The sequence below is a fragment of the Amblyomma maculatum genome, chromosome 1 (genome assembly GCF_055883805.1).
Source record: "Amblyomma maculatum isolate TAMU_Amacu chromosome 1, ASM5588380v1, whole genome shotgun sequence".
Taxonomy (NCBI): Eukaryota; Metazoa; Arthropoda; class Arachnida; order Ixodida; family Ixodidae; genus Amblyomma; species Amblyomma maculatum.
The window spans coordinates 175765558-175784999 of NC_139344.1; the positions used below are offsets into that span (position 1 = coordinate 175765558).

The window sequence follows — 19442 nt, forward strand, 5'->3', positions numbered from 1 at the left end:
GCCCTCGGTTTGGAACTCCTCACTGACCCTCTATATCCGACAAGGGAAGGCAACAGCGTCTCCCGTGACTCCTGCCCGGACCTCACCCTGATCAAGAACGTTGCTGAGGCTACATGGACGAACCTAGAAGAAACCCTGGGAAGTGGGCGCTGCCCACATCACCGATTGGCCCAAATTCCGCAACGCATACATTCCATCAGGTCCAATTCAGTCCATACAGGACTGGAGCAAAGACATCAGACAAGCACACAAGCAAGCCACCGAAATAATACAACGCACACTGGAAGCCCCAGAGGTAGACCGCCATCTTCTCAAGCTATGCCAGAAGCGCAGCCACCTTGTGAGGCGATGGAAAAGACAGCGCCTAAATAGACTTCTCCGTCTGCGGATTACGCAGCTCATGGAGGAAGCCCAGACATACGCCACCAACCTAGCACAACAAAATTGGCAACAGTTTTGCGAGTCATTGAGAGGAACGCTGGGAACGTCCCGTACTTGGACAATCCTGCCGAACCTCATTGACCCCTCTAAATCAAAATCCACATCTACACGGACCCTGAAGCGTATTACTCACCTTTTTCCAGGGGACGACGCCACGCTGCTTCAGGCTCATAAGGACAAATATATCGGCACCAGCCCAGCTCCTCCTTGCTCTTTGACCTACCAGGGCGAGGAAAATCCGGCACTCGATGCTCCCATTTGCACCCGCAACACGGCGGCGGGAACGGACAAGATCAGCAACGCCATGTTCCGCAACTTCAGCAAGGCACAAATCAGCGACCTCACCAAATATTTGAACGACTCGGTGTGGGAGAAGAATGCAATTCCCTCTGAGTGGAAGCGCTCGGAGATAATCGTAATTCCAAAACCGGCCAAGAAGCCGGCGGTCGAAACGCTACGACCCATATCACTCACCTCGTGCCTGGGCAAGCTCTACGAGTGAGTCATCCAGACGCGACTTCGACACTACATAAAAGATAACGGCCTCTTCCATCCCTCCATGATCGGCTTCAGATCGGGCCTGTCCACTCAAGACGCTTTCCTTCTCCTCAAGCAGGAGGTACTTTCTAACATTCCGAGAGGAGGCGAGCACCTCATTATGGCGCTAGATCTAAAAGGCGCGTTTGATAACGTGTCTCACGAGGCAATCCTATCCGAGCTCAATAACTTAAACTGCGGCGAACGCACCTTCTGATACGTCAAGAATTTTTTGTCCAACCGAACGGCAACGATAGGAATGGGTGACATGAGATCGGATCTTCAAGACATGCCAAACAAGGGCACGCCACAGGGATCGGTCATCTCCCCGCTCCTCTTCAACATCGCCATGATTAGAATCGCAAGGGCTCTGCAATAGGTTCCGAACATTGGATACACCCTGTATGCTGATGACATTACGATCTGGACAACCACCGGCTCTCTAGGCCAGAAAGAAGAAACACTTCAAGCAGCCGCAACCTGCGTGGAAACAGAGGCCTTTCGATGCGGGCTCCAATGCTCCCCAGATAAATCAGAAGTCATCCGCATATGTGGGTACCACTATACATCACCAGGCGATCTTAGCATCCTCCTGCATGGGGTCCCAATCCGGGAAGTGCCACTCATACAAATCCTGGGTCTCTGGCTCCAAAGCGATAGAAAAGTAGACCACGTGCTCCACCACCTCAAGAATACAACACAGCAGATCTCTAAAATGGTCCGCCGGGTGGCCAGAAACAGAAAAGGCATGCGGGAAGAAGACACGATCCGTCTGGTGCAGGCGCTGGTTATCAGTCGCCTCTCCTATGGACTACCTTACCTCACCCTGCTCCGAAGAGATCTCAACAAAGTAAACGCAATGATACGTGCAGCTTACAGGAACGCATTAGGCCTCCCACCTTACACCTCCAACATCAAATTGGAAGCTCTTGGACTGCACAACACATTTGAAGAAATTCAAGAGGCTGTCCTCCTGTCCCAAAGGGAACGCCTTCTGTCAACTGAGACTGGCTGGCTCATTCTCGAGCACGTTGGCTATCCTTCGGATGTACAAGCTATACAGTCAACGACTAACATTCCTGTTCCGTACCGGGCAAGAGTATATGTGTCCCCAATCCCAAAGAACATGTCTCCAGTCCACAACGAAGGCAGAAGACACGCCCGAGTGAATTATCTTAAACGTGCAGTGGAAGGCAGTCCGAGAACTGTCTATGTGGATGCCGCTCTATACGAGCATACATCGAACGCAGCAGCAGCCGTGGTGGTGGGCTCTTCCTACACAGAAGCCTCCAGCATGTCCATCCCGCACTGTACTATCACAGAAGCGGAAGTGGCGGCGATCGTGCTGGCCATTACCTACGGAGACGCGACAAATCGAGAGCTTCACGTAATCACCGACTCACAAGCGGCGTGTCGGCTCCTTCTTGCAGGCAGAATACCTAAAAAATTAGCTCGCTTCACAACTAACCCATTAGCTACAACCTCACAGCTCGAACATCAGATCACTTGGGTTCCGGGGCACTCTGGATTGGAAGGTAATGAGGTCGTGGATAGGCTAGCTCGAGGTCACACAAACCGAGTGGCCACCAATCCCGATCTCACAACCAGCATTCCTGTCCCAGCGACTTACGGCGCACGACTTAAATGCCTACGGGAACAACGTAGGATTTATCCCCCTCCGCACAAGGGTCTAAATGCACAAGAAATGCGGGAATGGAGACAGCTCCAAACCAACACTTACCCCAACTTACATCAATACAACATAATGTTCCCAGAACGCTACACAGACATATGCCCTTGGTGCAACGACCAGCCCACCGCCTACCACGTCACATGGGGGTGCACAGGCCCCAAACCTCCACACATAGACATGCACCATTCGGAGGCGCAGTGGGAGGCCACTCTGCAATGCTAAGGCTGGTAACTCAGGCAAGAGCGGCAACCCAGGCCACTGGGGTCTTGAAATGAAGACTCCACTCACTGCCCCCCCCCCCCCTTTTTTTTCTTTTTTTCTTTTTTCCTTCCTCTTTTCTTTTTCTTTTTGAAATAAAGTTTTCTCTCTCTCTTCGGAAAGGGCACGGCGCTGTTCTAGACCAGCTGTCATCGAACTGTTCTCATTCCTTCCACGCGTAGCTTGAAAACGTCACGCAGCAAACGGCCGAGGATGATGCGATCACCTTTGTAGAAGGAGCAACTTCCAGTGCATGGTGAAGAGTTCGATATATCGAACGACCAGTGAAATTGGAGTTCGATATATGACACAGCTTTCCTATACTTTTACATGGGATTTTCAAGGGGATATTCCGCGAGTTCGATATATCCAAAATTTGAATTATCCGGGCTTGATATATCTGGGTTCGACTGTATTAACGTTTCTTAATTTACCCATTGTTTTTCATTTGTCGAAATGTTGGCACTAGACTGAGGCACTATTTTTGTCCACTGTTCTACTATTGTTCTTAGGGTTAGTTTACATTTGGAATGCATGCGCGGAGCTTGAGACTAGGTTGTAATCCTTTGTCACTTCAGTCAGCTGTGGTTTTACATGTTGGCTGTACTGCACAGCTGCTTTCTTGATTTGTCTCAATTGTCTTCTTGGTTTCTCTTTGGTTGCTGCTAGGTGCTCAAAGGTGATATCAAGCCGGCCATTGAAACACATGAAATGCTCTATCAGGTTATGAAGCTTCACAACTTTCTTCCAGAGGTGAGTCCGTGTGAATAAATTTGTGAGAGGAGCAGTATAGCTTTTACATGTCTTGAAGAAATGCAGTAAACTGAGAGTGTTTCATTGTAGTATTGTGTCATTGTTGTGTTCAAGCATCGAAATGGTCACCTTTTATTACATTTAGCACAATGGGAAGTAATGCCATTTATGGTTTAGTGTTTTGGAGAGTAGGGAAGTTATATTAATAGTGGGTATCCTGGCTGCTTCTATAGACTCACTGAAAACGAAGTGTTTACATGTAAGTATTCAAGTGCATGTGCTGCATGTTAGAAAATTATTTTCAAGCATACTAGTGGTTAAAGCAGTATAATTGCTTAATGGAACACATTTACCACCAGAAAACTATATTTCTAGGTCACATTCGCACATTAAATGAATTGTATAAAAGTGTGTTGCTGGGTGAGTTGGTGACTTAACATCGTAAAAGAAAAACACTGCAAAAAGACCAGACAAGGAAGGAGTAGATACACAAGCGCTGACTAACAACTGAGTATTTAATGCCCAAGCATATAAATACACAATGGCAGGTGCATAGAAAGTGTTTGTTGCAACGGCGCGACCATCTGATCACACCATCAGCGATACACTGACGCCAGCCGAATGCAAGGCTAGCGGAGTAATGGGAGGGTCGCACTGCCTGAGGGCAGGCATACACACATGGTGAATTTATGCTTTTGGCCGTTTCGGCTAGGTGGCGCTGATACACAGTTTTTTCATGTGCTCTATTTACTTCTGTCCACACCTGCACATTTTCACGATCGATATTTCAGACTCCATAGCATGTAAAAGTTCAAATTCTTGGGCTAAAATAGGCACCAGCAATACTGTGGAGATGTTTTTCAGCTAAAAGCTCATCTTTTCAGCATGATATAGATGAAAGGGGGCTTTGCTGTCTCAACCAGCTTTTCGCGGCTGTGAACAGCTTCATCTTGGTTTAAACGGAGTCATTCAGATAGACTAGCTTGGCTATTTGTTCATTTTTGCCATCTGAAGTGTTGCAGTGATGGTATGCTCTTTGGGGTCAACGAGGTGGTCTATAATAAGAGCGCACGATGGGATTGAAAATGGAATATGAGCGGCACCCACGCTGCTTTGATGACTCTGCCACCCGCATTGGGGGAAAGGGGTTGATTTCGCAGATTCTCTCATTCTGCTCACTTCCTGTCTCACGGTCTTTGTGCTGCTCGTACATTCGTTTATGGTGTGACCTGCAGCTGCTTCGCACTGTCGTGAAGCGAAGGGGTGTAGACGACAAAACCATGACTCTGGCTGAGACAGTGTAGCTAGAGAGTTATAGCATAGCGCGATATGCTTCCGCGGGATGCCATTACACATGCAGAGGTCGCCTTGAGGGAGTCGCATAGTTCTCAGCGGTGTGCATGCCTACTTTGTCGGGACCAGTCAGCGTTTACACACTGGAGCCCCTCAGTATCAGGTCACGCTAGCACATGCGCACCGAAGCTGATTGCAGTAGCAGATCACGCTATGCTGCAACTCCATTAATAGTGCTTGACATTTTTCGAAGGCGCTAAAGCAACACGGACGGAGAAGAAACAGACAGGGACGAGCGCTCGTCCCTGTCTGTTTCTTCCTCGTCCGTGTTGTTTTATCGCTTTCGAAAAATGTCAAACCTGCACCAACTAGCCGGATCTGCCATCATTATTAGTGCTAAAGCACTAATCCAGGGGTTCAGAGCTGAGCAAAATCATCTAACATCATCTAATGTTTGCGTGTCTGCAAACTGGCCATGCTGTGCGGCAGCGGCACCCTCTCGGTGTCACCTGGGTAAGTACACCGGCTTCTGAGACAGTACCCCATCCACGTGCAAGCACTGTGGCAAGTGCTTTTGTTCGTTATAACCAAGTTTAAGCAGAGTTAAACCTTTGCCCTTTTTTTTTCTTTCTGACATATAAATGAAACATGGGGAGTGGGGAAGGTCACGATTTCTAAAGCTAAATTTTGCTGAAAGTTGCTTTTTTGTTTTGTTTTTAACAGTCCGCGAATTTTTCAGATCATTTAGTTCGGACCATTTTCCGGGTCCCGTCGAGCCCGAAAAATTTGTTGGCGACTGTGTCTATGTCAGGTGGTCTTGCACATAGTGTGGTAGCTTACAACTGTGTATTAAGTATGTGTGAAATAATACAGAAACAAATTAAGGTGATTTGTGGTTAAGCGAGTAGCAAAGTGCTTATGCATGCACGAGGATCCCCCATTAACGCTTTTGTACTGTACCTTTAAAGGTGTAACTAAGCGTCCCCAAATTTTTATTACAGAACCACTGATGGAGAATGTTGGGGGTATATTTATTGCAGCATAGGGTGTCTCTTTTATGTGGTGGCGAAAAGGGCTTCTTTTATATGGCAAACTTAATGGTATCAAATAGTGCTAGTTGAGCAGACATACTTTAGCCAGAATGACCCCAGTGGCATCCATTTTATCATTCCATGATGTGCAACAGTTCATGTAAGTACCATTGGAATAGTAAAGGCATTTCTCAATTACTTCATTCGATAAGTAAAAGAAAACTATGGAGCTTCACCGGGAGGCCTAATGAGGCGTTATTGAGCATTTCTATATCAGGCTATCTGATACTTTTTTAATGTCTTCTTGAGGCCTTCTCGTAAGTTGAATGTCATTTTCATTTTCTTTAAAAGTCCCGTAGGGCTCTAAAGAAATAAGTTAAACTGTGACAGTAGATACCTTTTCACTGAATACAGCTATTAAAAATTGTAAGAAAAGGTATTATTCTACAAAATCATTTTTATTTATATTACAACTACATGATTCCCCTTCCCTTGTTTTTTGCCTGGTAGATGTTAGAAGTATATCGTAAAATTATGCTGATGAGGGGGGGGGGTGGGGGGGGTGAGATCAAAAATTCCTTGCAGTACCTTTATTTCTTTTCATTGTTGTGCTTTGAAGAGAAGTGTCTTTAGTTTTAACCACCTGTACAGATGCTTGAAATCTTTTAGAAGTATTCTAATTTGTTCAAAAATTATTCAGTTTGATTTGTATCCAATTTTTATCATTTGAATTCACTTCACGCCCAAAAGTTTGATATTCACACACCTCTAATATTTTGTCATTTGGGCTGTTTTTCAGTATGCCACGAAAGATTTTTGTGTATGCAGTTATTAACAGGTATTATTGCAATGCCTGTTTAATCTGGTTGTCATTATTTATTGTCATATTTGTTGAAGAGATTTTACAAGCTTGACTATCCTGCTCTCTTTTGTTTGTCTTGCTTCAATGTTTCTAGGCATTCACCACAGACTTCCAAGTGCACTGGGGCCAACACCCACTGAGGCCGGAGTTTGTTGAGAGCACTTATTTCTTGTTCAAGGTGAGGAGTTGCACTCTTAGGCCTCTTGGGGGTGAAGGGACTTATGCTGTAAGGCTGTGAACTTGCTGTTACTTAAACACTGAAGTCAGCATTCCATGTTCGTGGGGTCCACACAATGCCTGTGTTACCTTTTGTATAATGGCTGTTGGTGAGAAGCTTGTTTTTTAAATTAGGCAAAGGAAACTGCGTGCACAGGATTTTTTGTTGCAGCCGTAATGAAGAAGTATGAAAAAAAAAAAAAAAAAAAAAAAAAAAAAAACTAGCAACACAAGCTGCATTACGGTTACTCTGCACAGGATGATGCCCTGTGTTGATGCAGTTAGAGCTTATTTGTTCAAGGATTTACGTATCACTCTTCTCATATGCTTCTTCAGTTGACAGCAGAGCACAGCATTTCTTTTGGGGTGCAGTCACATAGCTGACATTAGATCAGACCATGCTTGGCTTCCGAAAGTCTGGTGCTCACGTGAGGTTGAATTTGCTTTGACATACTGCTATAGTGATGCTCATGATCATAATGTGACGGAACATACAAAGTAAATTGGATGCCATCAAAAAGCTAGGCAGTGAAATTCTCCTGAAATGCACCACAAACTTGCAATTATGCAGCCACAATGCTGATGTAATGAACGTAAACGCTTTCATTTATTCAGCTTCATGCATCGAGTGCAACATCTAGTTAATACTGTACTACGTGTACTGAACATATCATAGGCCTCTGTGAACGAATTGTTCCAGTGGTAGAGAAGGCTTTATAAATTAAAACCAATTTGTATTAAAGGGGTATAGACACCAAAATTTTGTTTGTGCAATTGCTCCTTTGTAATGATGTGTTAGATATCATTATATATAGATCATGCTGCACTATTTCCCTATGACCATTAAATAAATTATAATTGAATTTCTTCTCTGATCCTGTTTCGGTTTCAATAACCCAACTATGACTGTGACGACAAAGGTGGGTTTAGGCTGGAAAAAACTGCGATATGGCCACTGATATGTAATTTTAGTTACTACAATGCTTAAGCCAGCCTTTCTCAAGAGCTGGAACAAAAAAAAAAAAAAACGTGTGAATGATTATGTTGAATTTTTTTTTTCCAAGTCTCACGAGACCTGAACTCACCTTTGACACCATAGCCATCATCCAGGCATTGAATCTGAAACTGCTTCTGAGAAAAAAATTGCATTATGTATAAATTATTTAGGCAGTCTTAGGTGAATGTCATGTGGTGACTGATGTATACAAATCTCCTATGCTTCATTACAGAGAAGAAAACATGCAAATAAAATTGAGTGTTTGTGTTCGTTTAATTCAGACAGTTCAAGGTTTAATATTTCTCTGATTGTCTAAAGTTTGAATTGTCAAAAAACGTTTATACTTGACTCAAGTCAGAGTTATTCGTAACAAACAGTCAGGTTGATATGCGTAATGAGTTATTTCTGACACATGACACATATGAGCTTAATTTTATTAGAGCCGTGTTTGTACCATGGGAGAAAGATTATATAGCTTGACCTAGATATATCGAACTCAATGGGAACTGCAAAATACTTTGATATATTAATAATGCAGTATATAAAATATAGCAATATATAAGCTTATATGTAACATAGCAGCATGAGCCCAGCATACCTGCTCTTGTGGCTCATTTACTGCACTGATGTGATGTCCACAGATGTACTGGCAGCACGCCCTGCTCTCTTTGCATTGAAGTCGGAGCAGATGCTGCTTTGGAACCAGCCACTGCCTATCAGAATGAATCTAATAGTGTTACTGGTACTCTGAGAACAAAATAACCTTGCACAAAAAGTTAAGATTGCAGGGTGGATTCTGCAGTGCCTTCAGCATCTTAGCAAATGAGATACGCCTTGCGAGAGCCACCTCAAGTCTTCGGTCAGCTAGATTGGCTTTGAAGCATGACAGCTATTGCCTAGAACTCCGGCTTCCCCGCATTACAGCAATGTCTTGTTGAAAATAAGTGCACCATACCAAAGGCTATTGACAACCACACGCCGCGTTTCCTTCATCACAGATATTGACAATGTCTTCACATGGCTGGTGCATCTTTTCTCAATAAGCAAAAAGTGATTGCAAGACTGCAGTGCCAATAGGAGAAGCGGTGCTTGCACTAGCATGGTGCTTGGCTTGGTAAATTGAAGGCTCCATTGAACAGGAGTTTTGAATGTTATATGTAAGCAATGTTTTGATACATCCGGGCTCAGTATATCCAGTATTGACTGTGTATATACTAGTAGCATGTAGCAAAACATTGATTGTCTGCTTGTGCCTCGGTTTAGATTATCATAAGTCAAATTCAACAAGTTCATTTCTAAAGAGCTGTATTAAGCATTCAAGGAAGGATCAATTTTTTTTCAACTCTTTTGTTCACTTGATGTGAATGTGCCCATTGTATTGGTCTAGATTGTGTTCACTCAATACCTTAATAATTAGCTTTGCAGAACAGACCGTTAGAAGTTCCAGTGCTGGGTTTTGCTGATATGCATCAGTGAGAAAGGCACCAATTTTTGATTTCTGTTCTTTCTACCTGTGCTTATAAGGAGTTCTGTATAAAGCAAAAAATGAGACAGATTGCCAGTCATAGATGATGCTATATATCTAGCATGTCTGCCAATGGCTGCCAGGAACTCGTGAATAACTTGTGATTAGTGTAGAATGAGCTCTGCTGAATACAAAAATTGAGCACTGGCAGACTATGTCCATTTGACCTTCAGCTCAGCATCAATGTCATACCTTTCCATAGCAACACAAGTGTTACATTGCTATATAATGCAGGTTGATTATAATTGTTTTATGTCTTAATTAATTGTGGTTAAAATTGAATTCTGCTCTAAATCATTATCATGTATCGTTAAATAGCTTATAATGAGTATGATTGCACTGGTACCAATTAATTACTATTAATTAGTTAACTGTGACAAAAATTATGCTTTATTCCACAACATTAAGTCATATATTGTTGAAAAAATTTCAGCGAGTGGAACCGAAACACTAACGTAAAACCATGCAAAACCAAGCTATCGCTCGTCTAACTCTGGTCAACTATGGTTAAACTGCTGCCAATGTTTTGTTTTTTTTTCTATTAGAATGCCTGTTGTACTTGGTGGCACGTGATTGCATGCAGTTTGCCTTACTACAGTCAAACCCGAATATAACGAACTCGGATAGAGCGAATTATGTTTTATATCGAACACTCGAATTTCCGCTAGCATTATGCATATAAAATGTATTTTTTATAACGAACTACACATCGGATATAGCGAACTCAGCGCGCGCGATCGGTCGCCAAACGCCCGCCAACGGGCGGGCCTTTGGGCCGGCTCCGAGTTCTCTCCGGGCAGCCCACGCTGCCGGGCCGCAATACTTCTAGCGCATGCCGTTGTCAGATGGGAGGGGGATTGGCGACGGCTCCGTTTCCCAAGGTCTCACACAGCGCATACGTCATCACGCGCCCGCTAGGGTGCTTCTGCTGCTTCTGCGCCGATGCCACGCTTCCGTAAAACGCAGGAGGGGCTCTCTACAGCAGCTTCCACGAGGGACCCTCCTGTACGCATGCGCGGCCGTCGCCCGGAGTAGCGTGAGTAGCCTTTAAAATCCGCGCCATCGGCCAGCCTCTCTTTGCAGCTCTCCTATTCGGCAGCTGCCTACCATGTGATCAAAGACGTTCGAGCAGCTCCGGACCTATTGCGCTTCGAGAAATAAGCAACACCGGCCAGAACTGGTTTCAAGTTTGGGCGAAGGGAAGGCAGCCTCCGAACAACGAACGCGTCAGTGGCGAACTTTCCCGCATCCTCGGAGCTTTCTTTGTTCGCGTTTGCAAGTCGTGCTGCTGCTATCCTCACGATTCCGGACGTGCCTACGTTGCTGCTGGCTTGCATTCCGGCGCTACATCCTGCAAGATGACGACGAAGCAGCGGCGTGCCCTACCGCTTTCCGACAAGCTGGAGATAATTCGCCGCGTTGGCCGCGGCGAAAAAAAGTCTGACGCCGCGCATTTCAAGATTCCACGGAGCACGTTAAGCACCATTTTGAAAAACCAGTCGGCCATCAGAGGCAATTCACAGGAACGACCAAATGGTGACGGCTTTTGCCACCGCAAGCCGGCTTACGAATAAGTAGAGAAAGCGCTGTACCAATGGTTCTTGGACGTTCGCGCGCGAAATCTGCCGGTCTCTGGCCCCATGCTACAACAGAAGGCAAAAGATTTTGCCTTCGTCCTGGACGTCGAGGGGTTTACAGCGGGCAGTGGTTGGCTCCAACGATTTAAAGACCGCTACTCCATCACCGGGAAGGTGGTTGCAGGTGAAAGCCAAGCAGTGGACGCTGAGAGTGCTGAAAAGTGGGTGCAAGACGTGTGGCGTGCTGTCACGGAGAGATACGAACCGTGCAATATTTTTAACACCGACGAGACTGCCTTGTTTTGGCAACTGCTGCCGAGCAGAACCTTGGCGCTAAAGAATGAGAAGTGCCATGGCGGCAAATTGAATAAGGCCCGAGTCACCATTCTTCTCACGACAAACATGGACGGTTCATCAAAGCTGCGGCCGCTTGTCATAGGCAAGTTCAAGTCTCCTATGTGCCTGCGAGGATGCACTTCACTCCCAGTCACATACAACTCAAATTCTAAGGCCTGGATGACCAGAACGTTGTTCGAAGCGTGGCTGCGTGGCTGGGACGAGGAACTTGCAACGAGCGGGCGAAAGATTTGCCTCCTCCTCGATAACTGTTCTGCGCACCACTGCGGCGTCACGCTCAAGCACATCGAGCTTTGTTTCCTGCCACCGAACGCAACAGCGGTTTTGCAGCCCCTTGATCAGGGGATCATCTGCGCTTTCAAGCTGGGCTACAGGAAATGCGTCGTTGAGCGGCTGTTGGTGAAATTGCGGGTTAACGACGAGCTCAAGATTAATTTGCTGGCCGCAATAGAAATGATTAACCGTGCCTGGCAAGACGTGACGCAATCCACAATCCGCAACTGCTTCCACCATGCTGGACTATGTCGAGAGGATGCAGAAGCTGCTAGTGAAGCGCGCACTGTGCAAGATGACAGCGATGTTGCCACGCTGTGGGAAGAACTCGCTGATGTTCCGGACGCTGTGCCCGAAGAAGTTGCCCTGGAGGATTTTCTCACTGTTGACGACAACGTAGCCGTGACAGCGAGCCCGTTGGACTCGGAAATTGTTGCCGACATGCTGGCATCTGGTGCGAACGAGGAGACCGAGGAGCCGCCGCCGGAGGACGATCGCCCTCGCCTGACGTTGCACGAAGCCCTCGCTGCTACCGATCTGCTGCGCCGATACTGCTCCGGAATACAGGGAAGCGGACTGGAGTTTGTGGAAATGATGTCGCGTGTGGAAAGTGCGATTCTCGCTGATGGAGTTAAATGCAGTGTTCAGGCGAAGATCACTGCCTACTGCAAATAAGTGAGCATTTATCTGCAATAAATTTCTTTTGTAGATTCATGGTGAGCGGCACGGTTTTTCTTTAGTGCGTTTTCGCTGCGCTGTCTGGACATCGTGTATAACGAATTTGGTACTGAAGTTCGTTATAAATGGGTTTGGTTATATCGAAATACTTTATATAGCGAACAAATTGCGTTGAATTACGCAGTTCGTTATAACCGGGTTTGACTGTATGGGGAGCACTGTACATTGTTTTTATGCCACAAGAATACCATAGGAAGAAAAAAATTATAAACTGCCTAAACGGCCATTCAAAGAAGTTGGTTCTGAAATTCATAGTAAACATAGTGAGGCAGCCATAATCTTCAAAAAATTTATTATAATGAAGGCACAGATTATCTCACTTGGAATTAGCATGACTCAACTGTACAGTCATGGGCAGAATAATGTGGCCCATGCTTCCCCATTAAAACTCTTCTGTCAACATTGAGTACTAACAGAATTGTGGATGCTTGCTGCCTTTATGGGCAAGGGTAAAAGTAAATATTACTTGCGTTTGCATCAAACATCTGTTTCTTTTCTCTGGGCAACACGTCAAAAGACTTGACTGCCAAATCTTGCTACATGTGACTGCAAATGAGAGATAGTCACAGTGTCCATTAGATGCTGCTTGAGCTGACAATGTCATCTTGCCTACTGTCGTTATGCATTATGAGTCACACTTGCATCTCTTATTAGCAACTACCTGGTCTTGAAAGTAAAAGAGTTGGGACTTAAAAAGTGAATTTGGTGCATCTCTCACATATCTTGTACTGCTGTGGATCTTATTCTTTTCTGTCATGGAATTAACTGAATGCATTTTGCCTCTGTTTGCCTCTATAAAATGTATTTTGCCTATCTGCAAAATTCGTGATGAGGTACATCCTGCATTAAGGACATCAGCAAACATTTTTCCTTAAATTCTTTGCGTGGCTCCCAAAGGTTTACCACGAAAAGAAAAAAAAAACTGCTAATGCGCTTGCAGTTTATATTGCTAAGAGACTATAACTCTTGGTAGAATTCTGTACTACAGTCAAACCCGGATATATCGAACTCGAAGGGGATCGCGAAATAGTTCGATATATCGATAATTCGATATACAGAAATCGGCTTGTGACGGCACTTACGATGCGAAAAAACGATACCGTATTTGTCACGTAATCAACCCACTCGCATAATGAACCCACCCTTCACTTTTGCACCCGAGAATTCGGAAAAAGAAAAAAAAAGCGTTAAGGCCAGCTCGCTCACATGCAAGCGATTGAGCGATCTCAGCCACGAGCGGCAGCGACAGAGCAAAAAATTTCAAACTTGCCGCTTGAGACACCGCGGCAGCTCGAAATAAGGTTTCTGTGTCGCCGCAGCAGAAATCGCAAGCGTTTTCGCTGCATGTCGAAGGCGAGCGCCACTCCGTTTCAGTTGTCTCATCCACAGCTCATTTCTTGGCAGCGTGCCAAGATGCTGCGCAGCGATAACATCAAGGCGCGGGGCAGCGCGTTTATTTTTTGATAGCTCCTACGGTGGCGGGGAGCGAACTTGGCAGAGTGCCTGTGATGGCTTGATTGCACAAGCCTGGTTTCATTTATCACGCCACGCTTGGGGCGGGCGTCATGATCCCAGCAGCTGACCACGTGCTTTCGTTTATTCATACCTGCAAGGATAAACGACTCCCCCCCCTTCTCAAAAAAAAAAAAAAAAAGAAGAACCTGCTGCTTTTTATCGTCCGCAGCCGGCCATATCTTATGCTACGCCCCGCATACAGCACAGCGATAAGAATGGATGACTCTGGATGAAAAAAAACAAACACACACACACACACACACACAAAGAGTGAGAGAGAGATCTGCCGCTTCTTAACGTCCGCAGGCGCCATAGCCACGTCAGCCGCCGTGCGCAGAGTGTTCGCAACACACGCTGGAGAAAGCGGGCTGAGCTGGCTTGACGCATGCGTAAGCTCGTGCTGAAGGAAAGAGATAGCTCGGCAAAAGAATGGGCACACCCACGCACATGTCTTGCAAACGTCGTGTACTGGCGCGCGGGAAAGGATAATTGCAGATAGGCGCGCGCCTTTGGGAAATGGGCGTGGCGCTGCCCAGACCAGCCGTCGCTGAACTGTCCCCTCATTCCTTCAGCGCGTGGCTTGAAAACATCACGCGGCAAACGGCCAAGGGTGATGCGATCGTCTTTGGGGAAGGCACACTTTCCAGTGCGTGGTGCGGAGTTCGATATATCGAAGACTGGTGAAATTGAGTTCGATATATGACGCGGCTTTCCTATACTTTTACATGGGATTTTCAAGGGGATATTCCGTGAGTTCGATATAACCAAAATTCGATATATCCGGGTTCGATATAACCAGGTTCGACTGTATAAGCAAAGTACTGTTTTGCTCAATTATGAGCTGCTGTGTGCATGTGGTAGAAGCTTGCTTCTCAAAGCAGTGTAGTACAATGCAGAAAACTTGTGAATTTAGCCATCAATGCAAAGGACAAAGTACAGTGATTGTATATGCAAGTTTAGAGCTCAATGTAGCTCACTGATTTACTTTAAATTGGAAGCGCTACTGGCTTCCTTCGGACACATTGCAAGTCATATTGAACGCAGTAGTACATAGTTAATGGCAAACTTCAAGAGTAACTCATTAGACAAACAATGGTGAAACAAACTAAGCATCACAAGCACATGGTTGCATTCACTTTCATGCTGCACCTAACCCTCCACACCCCCCTCTATTTTTGCAGGCAACAGGGGATCCCTACTACCTTGAGGCAGGCCGCAGGGTGGTGGAATCACTGCAGAAGCACGCTAGGGTGCCGTGCGGATTTGCTGCTGTTAAGGACGTTCGCACTGGAACACATGAAGACAGGTGCGGGAAAATGACATAGTGTAGTGTGTCATGATCCACCTTATTGTGTTTGTTCATGCACGCTTGTTCCAAGCACTTGTTACCAGCATGGTTTAGTAATTGGGCCAGGTGGCTACCAGCAAGATGTGCATACCTGTTTGGTGGTGCTAAACAGGAGTTGCCTCTGCTTGTTGTGTTATTATTTTTCACCTTAAGACAGTTTATCGGAAAGTAGAAAAATAAGCCCATGTACAATTAGTAGGATTCAAGCTTATGACTTCTATGTGTCATTTATAGAATGCTTACCAAACTGTAATTTTGTCATGAACTTCCGGTTTCTTCTTTTATGTATGTGTGTATAACCATGACTGCAAGTGTAGATGCCAAATTTCAAATCTTAGCACTCTTGCATCCGTACCTAGTGTAGGTATTCTAGTGCATAAGAAGCAAGCTCTCTATGGCACAGATTTTCTAGGTCTACAAGAGAGAGAGTGCATAGTGTTTAATGAACTCACAATGCACATGCCGCAGTGCCTAAGTTATAAATTTGCACCGTAGCATTGTGACATCAAAAATGGGGGTGTAAGTACTGTTTTTTAGCTAAACAGCATTGGTGTTGGCTGTCATGCTGTCCTTTTGGCTTCTATGGCCATGTGGCAAGTGCTTGTCATCGGCATCCCGAATGGAAATACCACTTCAGCTTGCTTCTGGAAGCTACTGGAGGCCACCAGCCTAACTGGCTCGTGTGCTTTCATTTATGCAGGATGGACTCGTTTGTGCTAGCAGAGACACTCAAGTACCTGTACTTGTTGTTTGCTTTCCCGGAGGATCTGCCCCTTGACCTTGACCACTTTGTCTTCACCACTGAGGCCCACCTTCTTCCACTCAGTTTGGCACGGATCAATCGTACACACTTCGACATGGTGAGTCATGCATGCTACTAGCACACCTTAGCAGCCTTTGAGAGCCGGATGCCTGTCATAGCGCAGTCAGGTATACTTAAAGGATGCTGAGGCGAATTCTTCTTATGACCTTACTTTGGCTTATTAGAGGTTTTAATTTTGCCATTAAGGTGCATCTCAAGGTTGATTCGTGCATAAACCAAGAAAGTGTTGAAATGTGCAGCTTGATGACATTTGTTCGTTATGTCATCTGCAACAAGCCTGATTATCACACAGATTCCATTTGTGTATCCAAAGTTTGTAGTAAGTGGACTTGCCCTGTTACAGCCGGAAAGTACAAGTCAGGCAAAAGCACGGCCGGTCTCGAGGGAGAGAGCGCGCGCTCTTTCTTACGGCCTTCTCAATCGCCGCGTGAACAATGGGAACTTTTCTCCTTGAGTCACGCTCTCCGCCGCCGCGAGGGGCGCGACCTGCTCACTGTTCGCTCCGCATCTGCTTCAGTGGCGGCGGGTGGCTTTTGCCTGGTTTCGCGCTGTCGCCCGCGGGTTTCGTGGTGAGTGCAGTCCCTAAATGAAAGATTACAGAAGGTAGATGCTGCAGCGGCATCCTGTCAGCGTGCTACACACGTGAATGGAGTCTTTATATTAAAAAACACTGTCGCTCAGCAAACGCTCGACAAGCATATGACATGTATTGCTGCATTGTATCTACTTTTGTTCATTTTAATCTGAATTTTTGCCCAAGCCTGTACAAGAAGATGAATAAAAAAAGTGAATGAGCAGTGATCACATCGAAGCTTCTTCAAGGCAAACATAACAGCAACAATGGCAAAACCGTCTTTCAGCGCTAGATGAGAAACCATCGAGGTAACACCGAAGATGAAAATAATTTTATAAAAATGTAATGTACGTTGCACAATGCTTACATGACATCAAGTGTTAGTAGTATAACGATTTTGCTATAATTTATAGACCAGCAAATGTTTTATGTTGTATTATAAACATTATTTTAATTTTGCAAATAAACGTTGGTTTAATGAAATGTTTACATGATATCATGATTATTTCATGAAAAAAACAGGAAATATATTTCAAGCACTAATTCCTAGCAATATTTTCTTTCTTTTTCTAGTATGTTTTTGAACTGATAGTTCCTTGTAACTATCTGTGCAGTAATGCCTGCCTTAGAGAGCAATCGCTGCCTCATTATTTTGGTAGAATGCGTTGCTTATTACACATTCGCCACTGTTACTCAAGGGACACTCCTCAATAATGGATATAAAACCTTTTCTCTGTGCTATTTATTCAGAGGTGACTATAGGAGTTGTATGTCGCGCTTTATTGCGCGCCTACCTAGGCACGTAGTGTCGACACCGACGAAATCATTTCAGCTCTACCGCAATCAGTAACCGAGAAACTGAAAGAAGTGATGGTATCTCCTGTCATCCCATTACCCACTGTCACGTATTCTGGTTTAGCTTACGTCGCTGGATACATTGTGAAGTTAATCAGTGACTTCGGGTGTGACGCTTGTGCTATCCTTCTTGAAACCAGCAAAAGAAGCAGCCCCATGTACACTATTCTGCGAGGACAAGATTCTAGCGGACTGCATTATCCAATACCAGAGTTTGCAGCCCTCTTGGACAAGGTTGTGTCTTTTTTTGAAAAAGCTGTCGTGCACCTACCACACACAAATGTCCTTGAAGTCCTTCAAATCTTAATCCAGCCAGCACTTGAGAACTCTTTTCTGAGTTGCCCAGAAGGCATTGACAATAGCCAAGGTTCGCTTCTTTAATATGTGAGAAATTTCTCAGACTCCTTCTTGTCAATTATGCTAAGAAGGTGACAGACAGGAACGAAAGGCCAGCTCCTTATGTGCACAAACCGTCCAAAAAGATTTTGAGTCTATAATTTTCTAGCCGCATGCACCGTTTGATGAATGAGTGCAATGTGTTAACTTTGAAGGATATTTCTTTTTATTGCTTGCTGCTCTTTTCAATTATGCATATCTGTTTATGCCCATATTTCCTCGATTAAATGTTTTTTTATTACTGGTATTAAACTGACTACGACTGTCTACGTGTGCGTCAGTCGCGAGACTACGTATACATCTGCTGTCTTTCAACCTACTGATTTATTTTAAGCGAAGCTAGAACAGCTCACTCCACTAGACAACTGAAATTTTAACTGTATGCGTAAATTTTTGTTCTTTACTCTGAATCTGAGACGTTCTATGAATTTTCGTCAGTGCCTGTTTTGCTCTAAACGAAAATGGCAGCGGTTGACAGAATACTTTGAATATCCACCAAACAGTTTGCCATGCAGACTAGTGTCAGGTCACGCTATACCTGCTTACAGCTTTCAAAGGCACACTGCATAAAATGGTACATATGGTTTTGTGAAAAATTTAGGGGCAAAAAGTGTTGATGTAAGTGCACCCGAAACTTCATTCGACCGTGCGCGACAGCACTGACGAAGGCGCGCGCGCTCTCGCGCGCACGCGCATTATTGACTATTTTATTGCTCATACACGATAAATCAGATGCTGATTACGGCTTCTTCCTATAAGCCATAAGGGGTGAAATATCAGGACCTGCCGGTTGCAACCGATGCGGGCGGAGCGAAGAGCGAGCACGCGTTTCCCTTGCGCGTGAACGGCTGTAACGGAGGAGCAGCAGTGGGGCGGTGGCGATCCCACCGAGGCGCGGCGGGCGGTGGAAACAGACCCCATTGGAGAGGCCATAAGAGAAGAGAGAAATGCGCTCTCCCTCGAGACCGGCCGTGGCGAAAGTGGCGTTTATAGCTTTTAAAAAATATGTTTTGGGAGTCTGTTTTTTTTTTTTTTTTTTTTTTTTTTAAATTAAGCCCTGTAAAGCCACTGTCTAAGCTGCTGTCCAAAGCAGTTATTATGCTCTTGGCCCAGCCACTTGCTGCAAACAAGCCACTTCAGGGATGCGAGTATAATGATACGAACTGAAGTGTTTACAGTAGCTGGTGGTAGGCCTACATCCTCGTCTTCGATCCTTGACTAGGATGCAGCAGCAAAGCAGCAGCAACGTATGTGCGTGCAGAACATACAGTATATACCACGCTTATTCAGAGCATTAGAGCAGCTCGTTTGGCTCGAGCGGCAACTCATCACAGCTGCTAAATGCTCAAAGCAGCCTTTATGTCGTGGACCTACAAACCA

General features: G+C 45.2%; 1 protein-coding gene across 3 annotated transcripts in view; it reads left to right on the top strand.

Moving 5' to 3' along the window:
- Window positions 1–19442, top strand: part of Edem2 (ER degradation enhancer, mannosidase alpha-like 2) — a 129015-nt gene that overhangs the window by 50488 nt on the left and 59085 nt on the right. For all 3 annotated transcript variants that reach the window (XM_084589627.1, XM_084589626.1, XM_084589628.1), the window contains exons 11-14: window positions 3599–3682; window positions 6963–7046; window positions 15248–15372; window positions 16115–16274. In XM_084589627.1, coding sequence (XP_084445753.1) covers window positions 3599–3682; window positions 6963–7046; window positions 15248–15372; window positions 16115–16274 — 453 coding nt within the window. The remainder of the gene's footprint in view (window positions 1–3598; window positions 3683–6962; window positions 7047–15247; window positions 15373–16114; window positions 16275–19442) is intronic.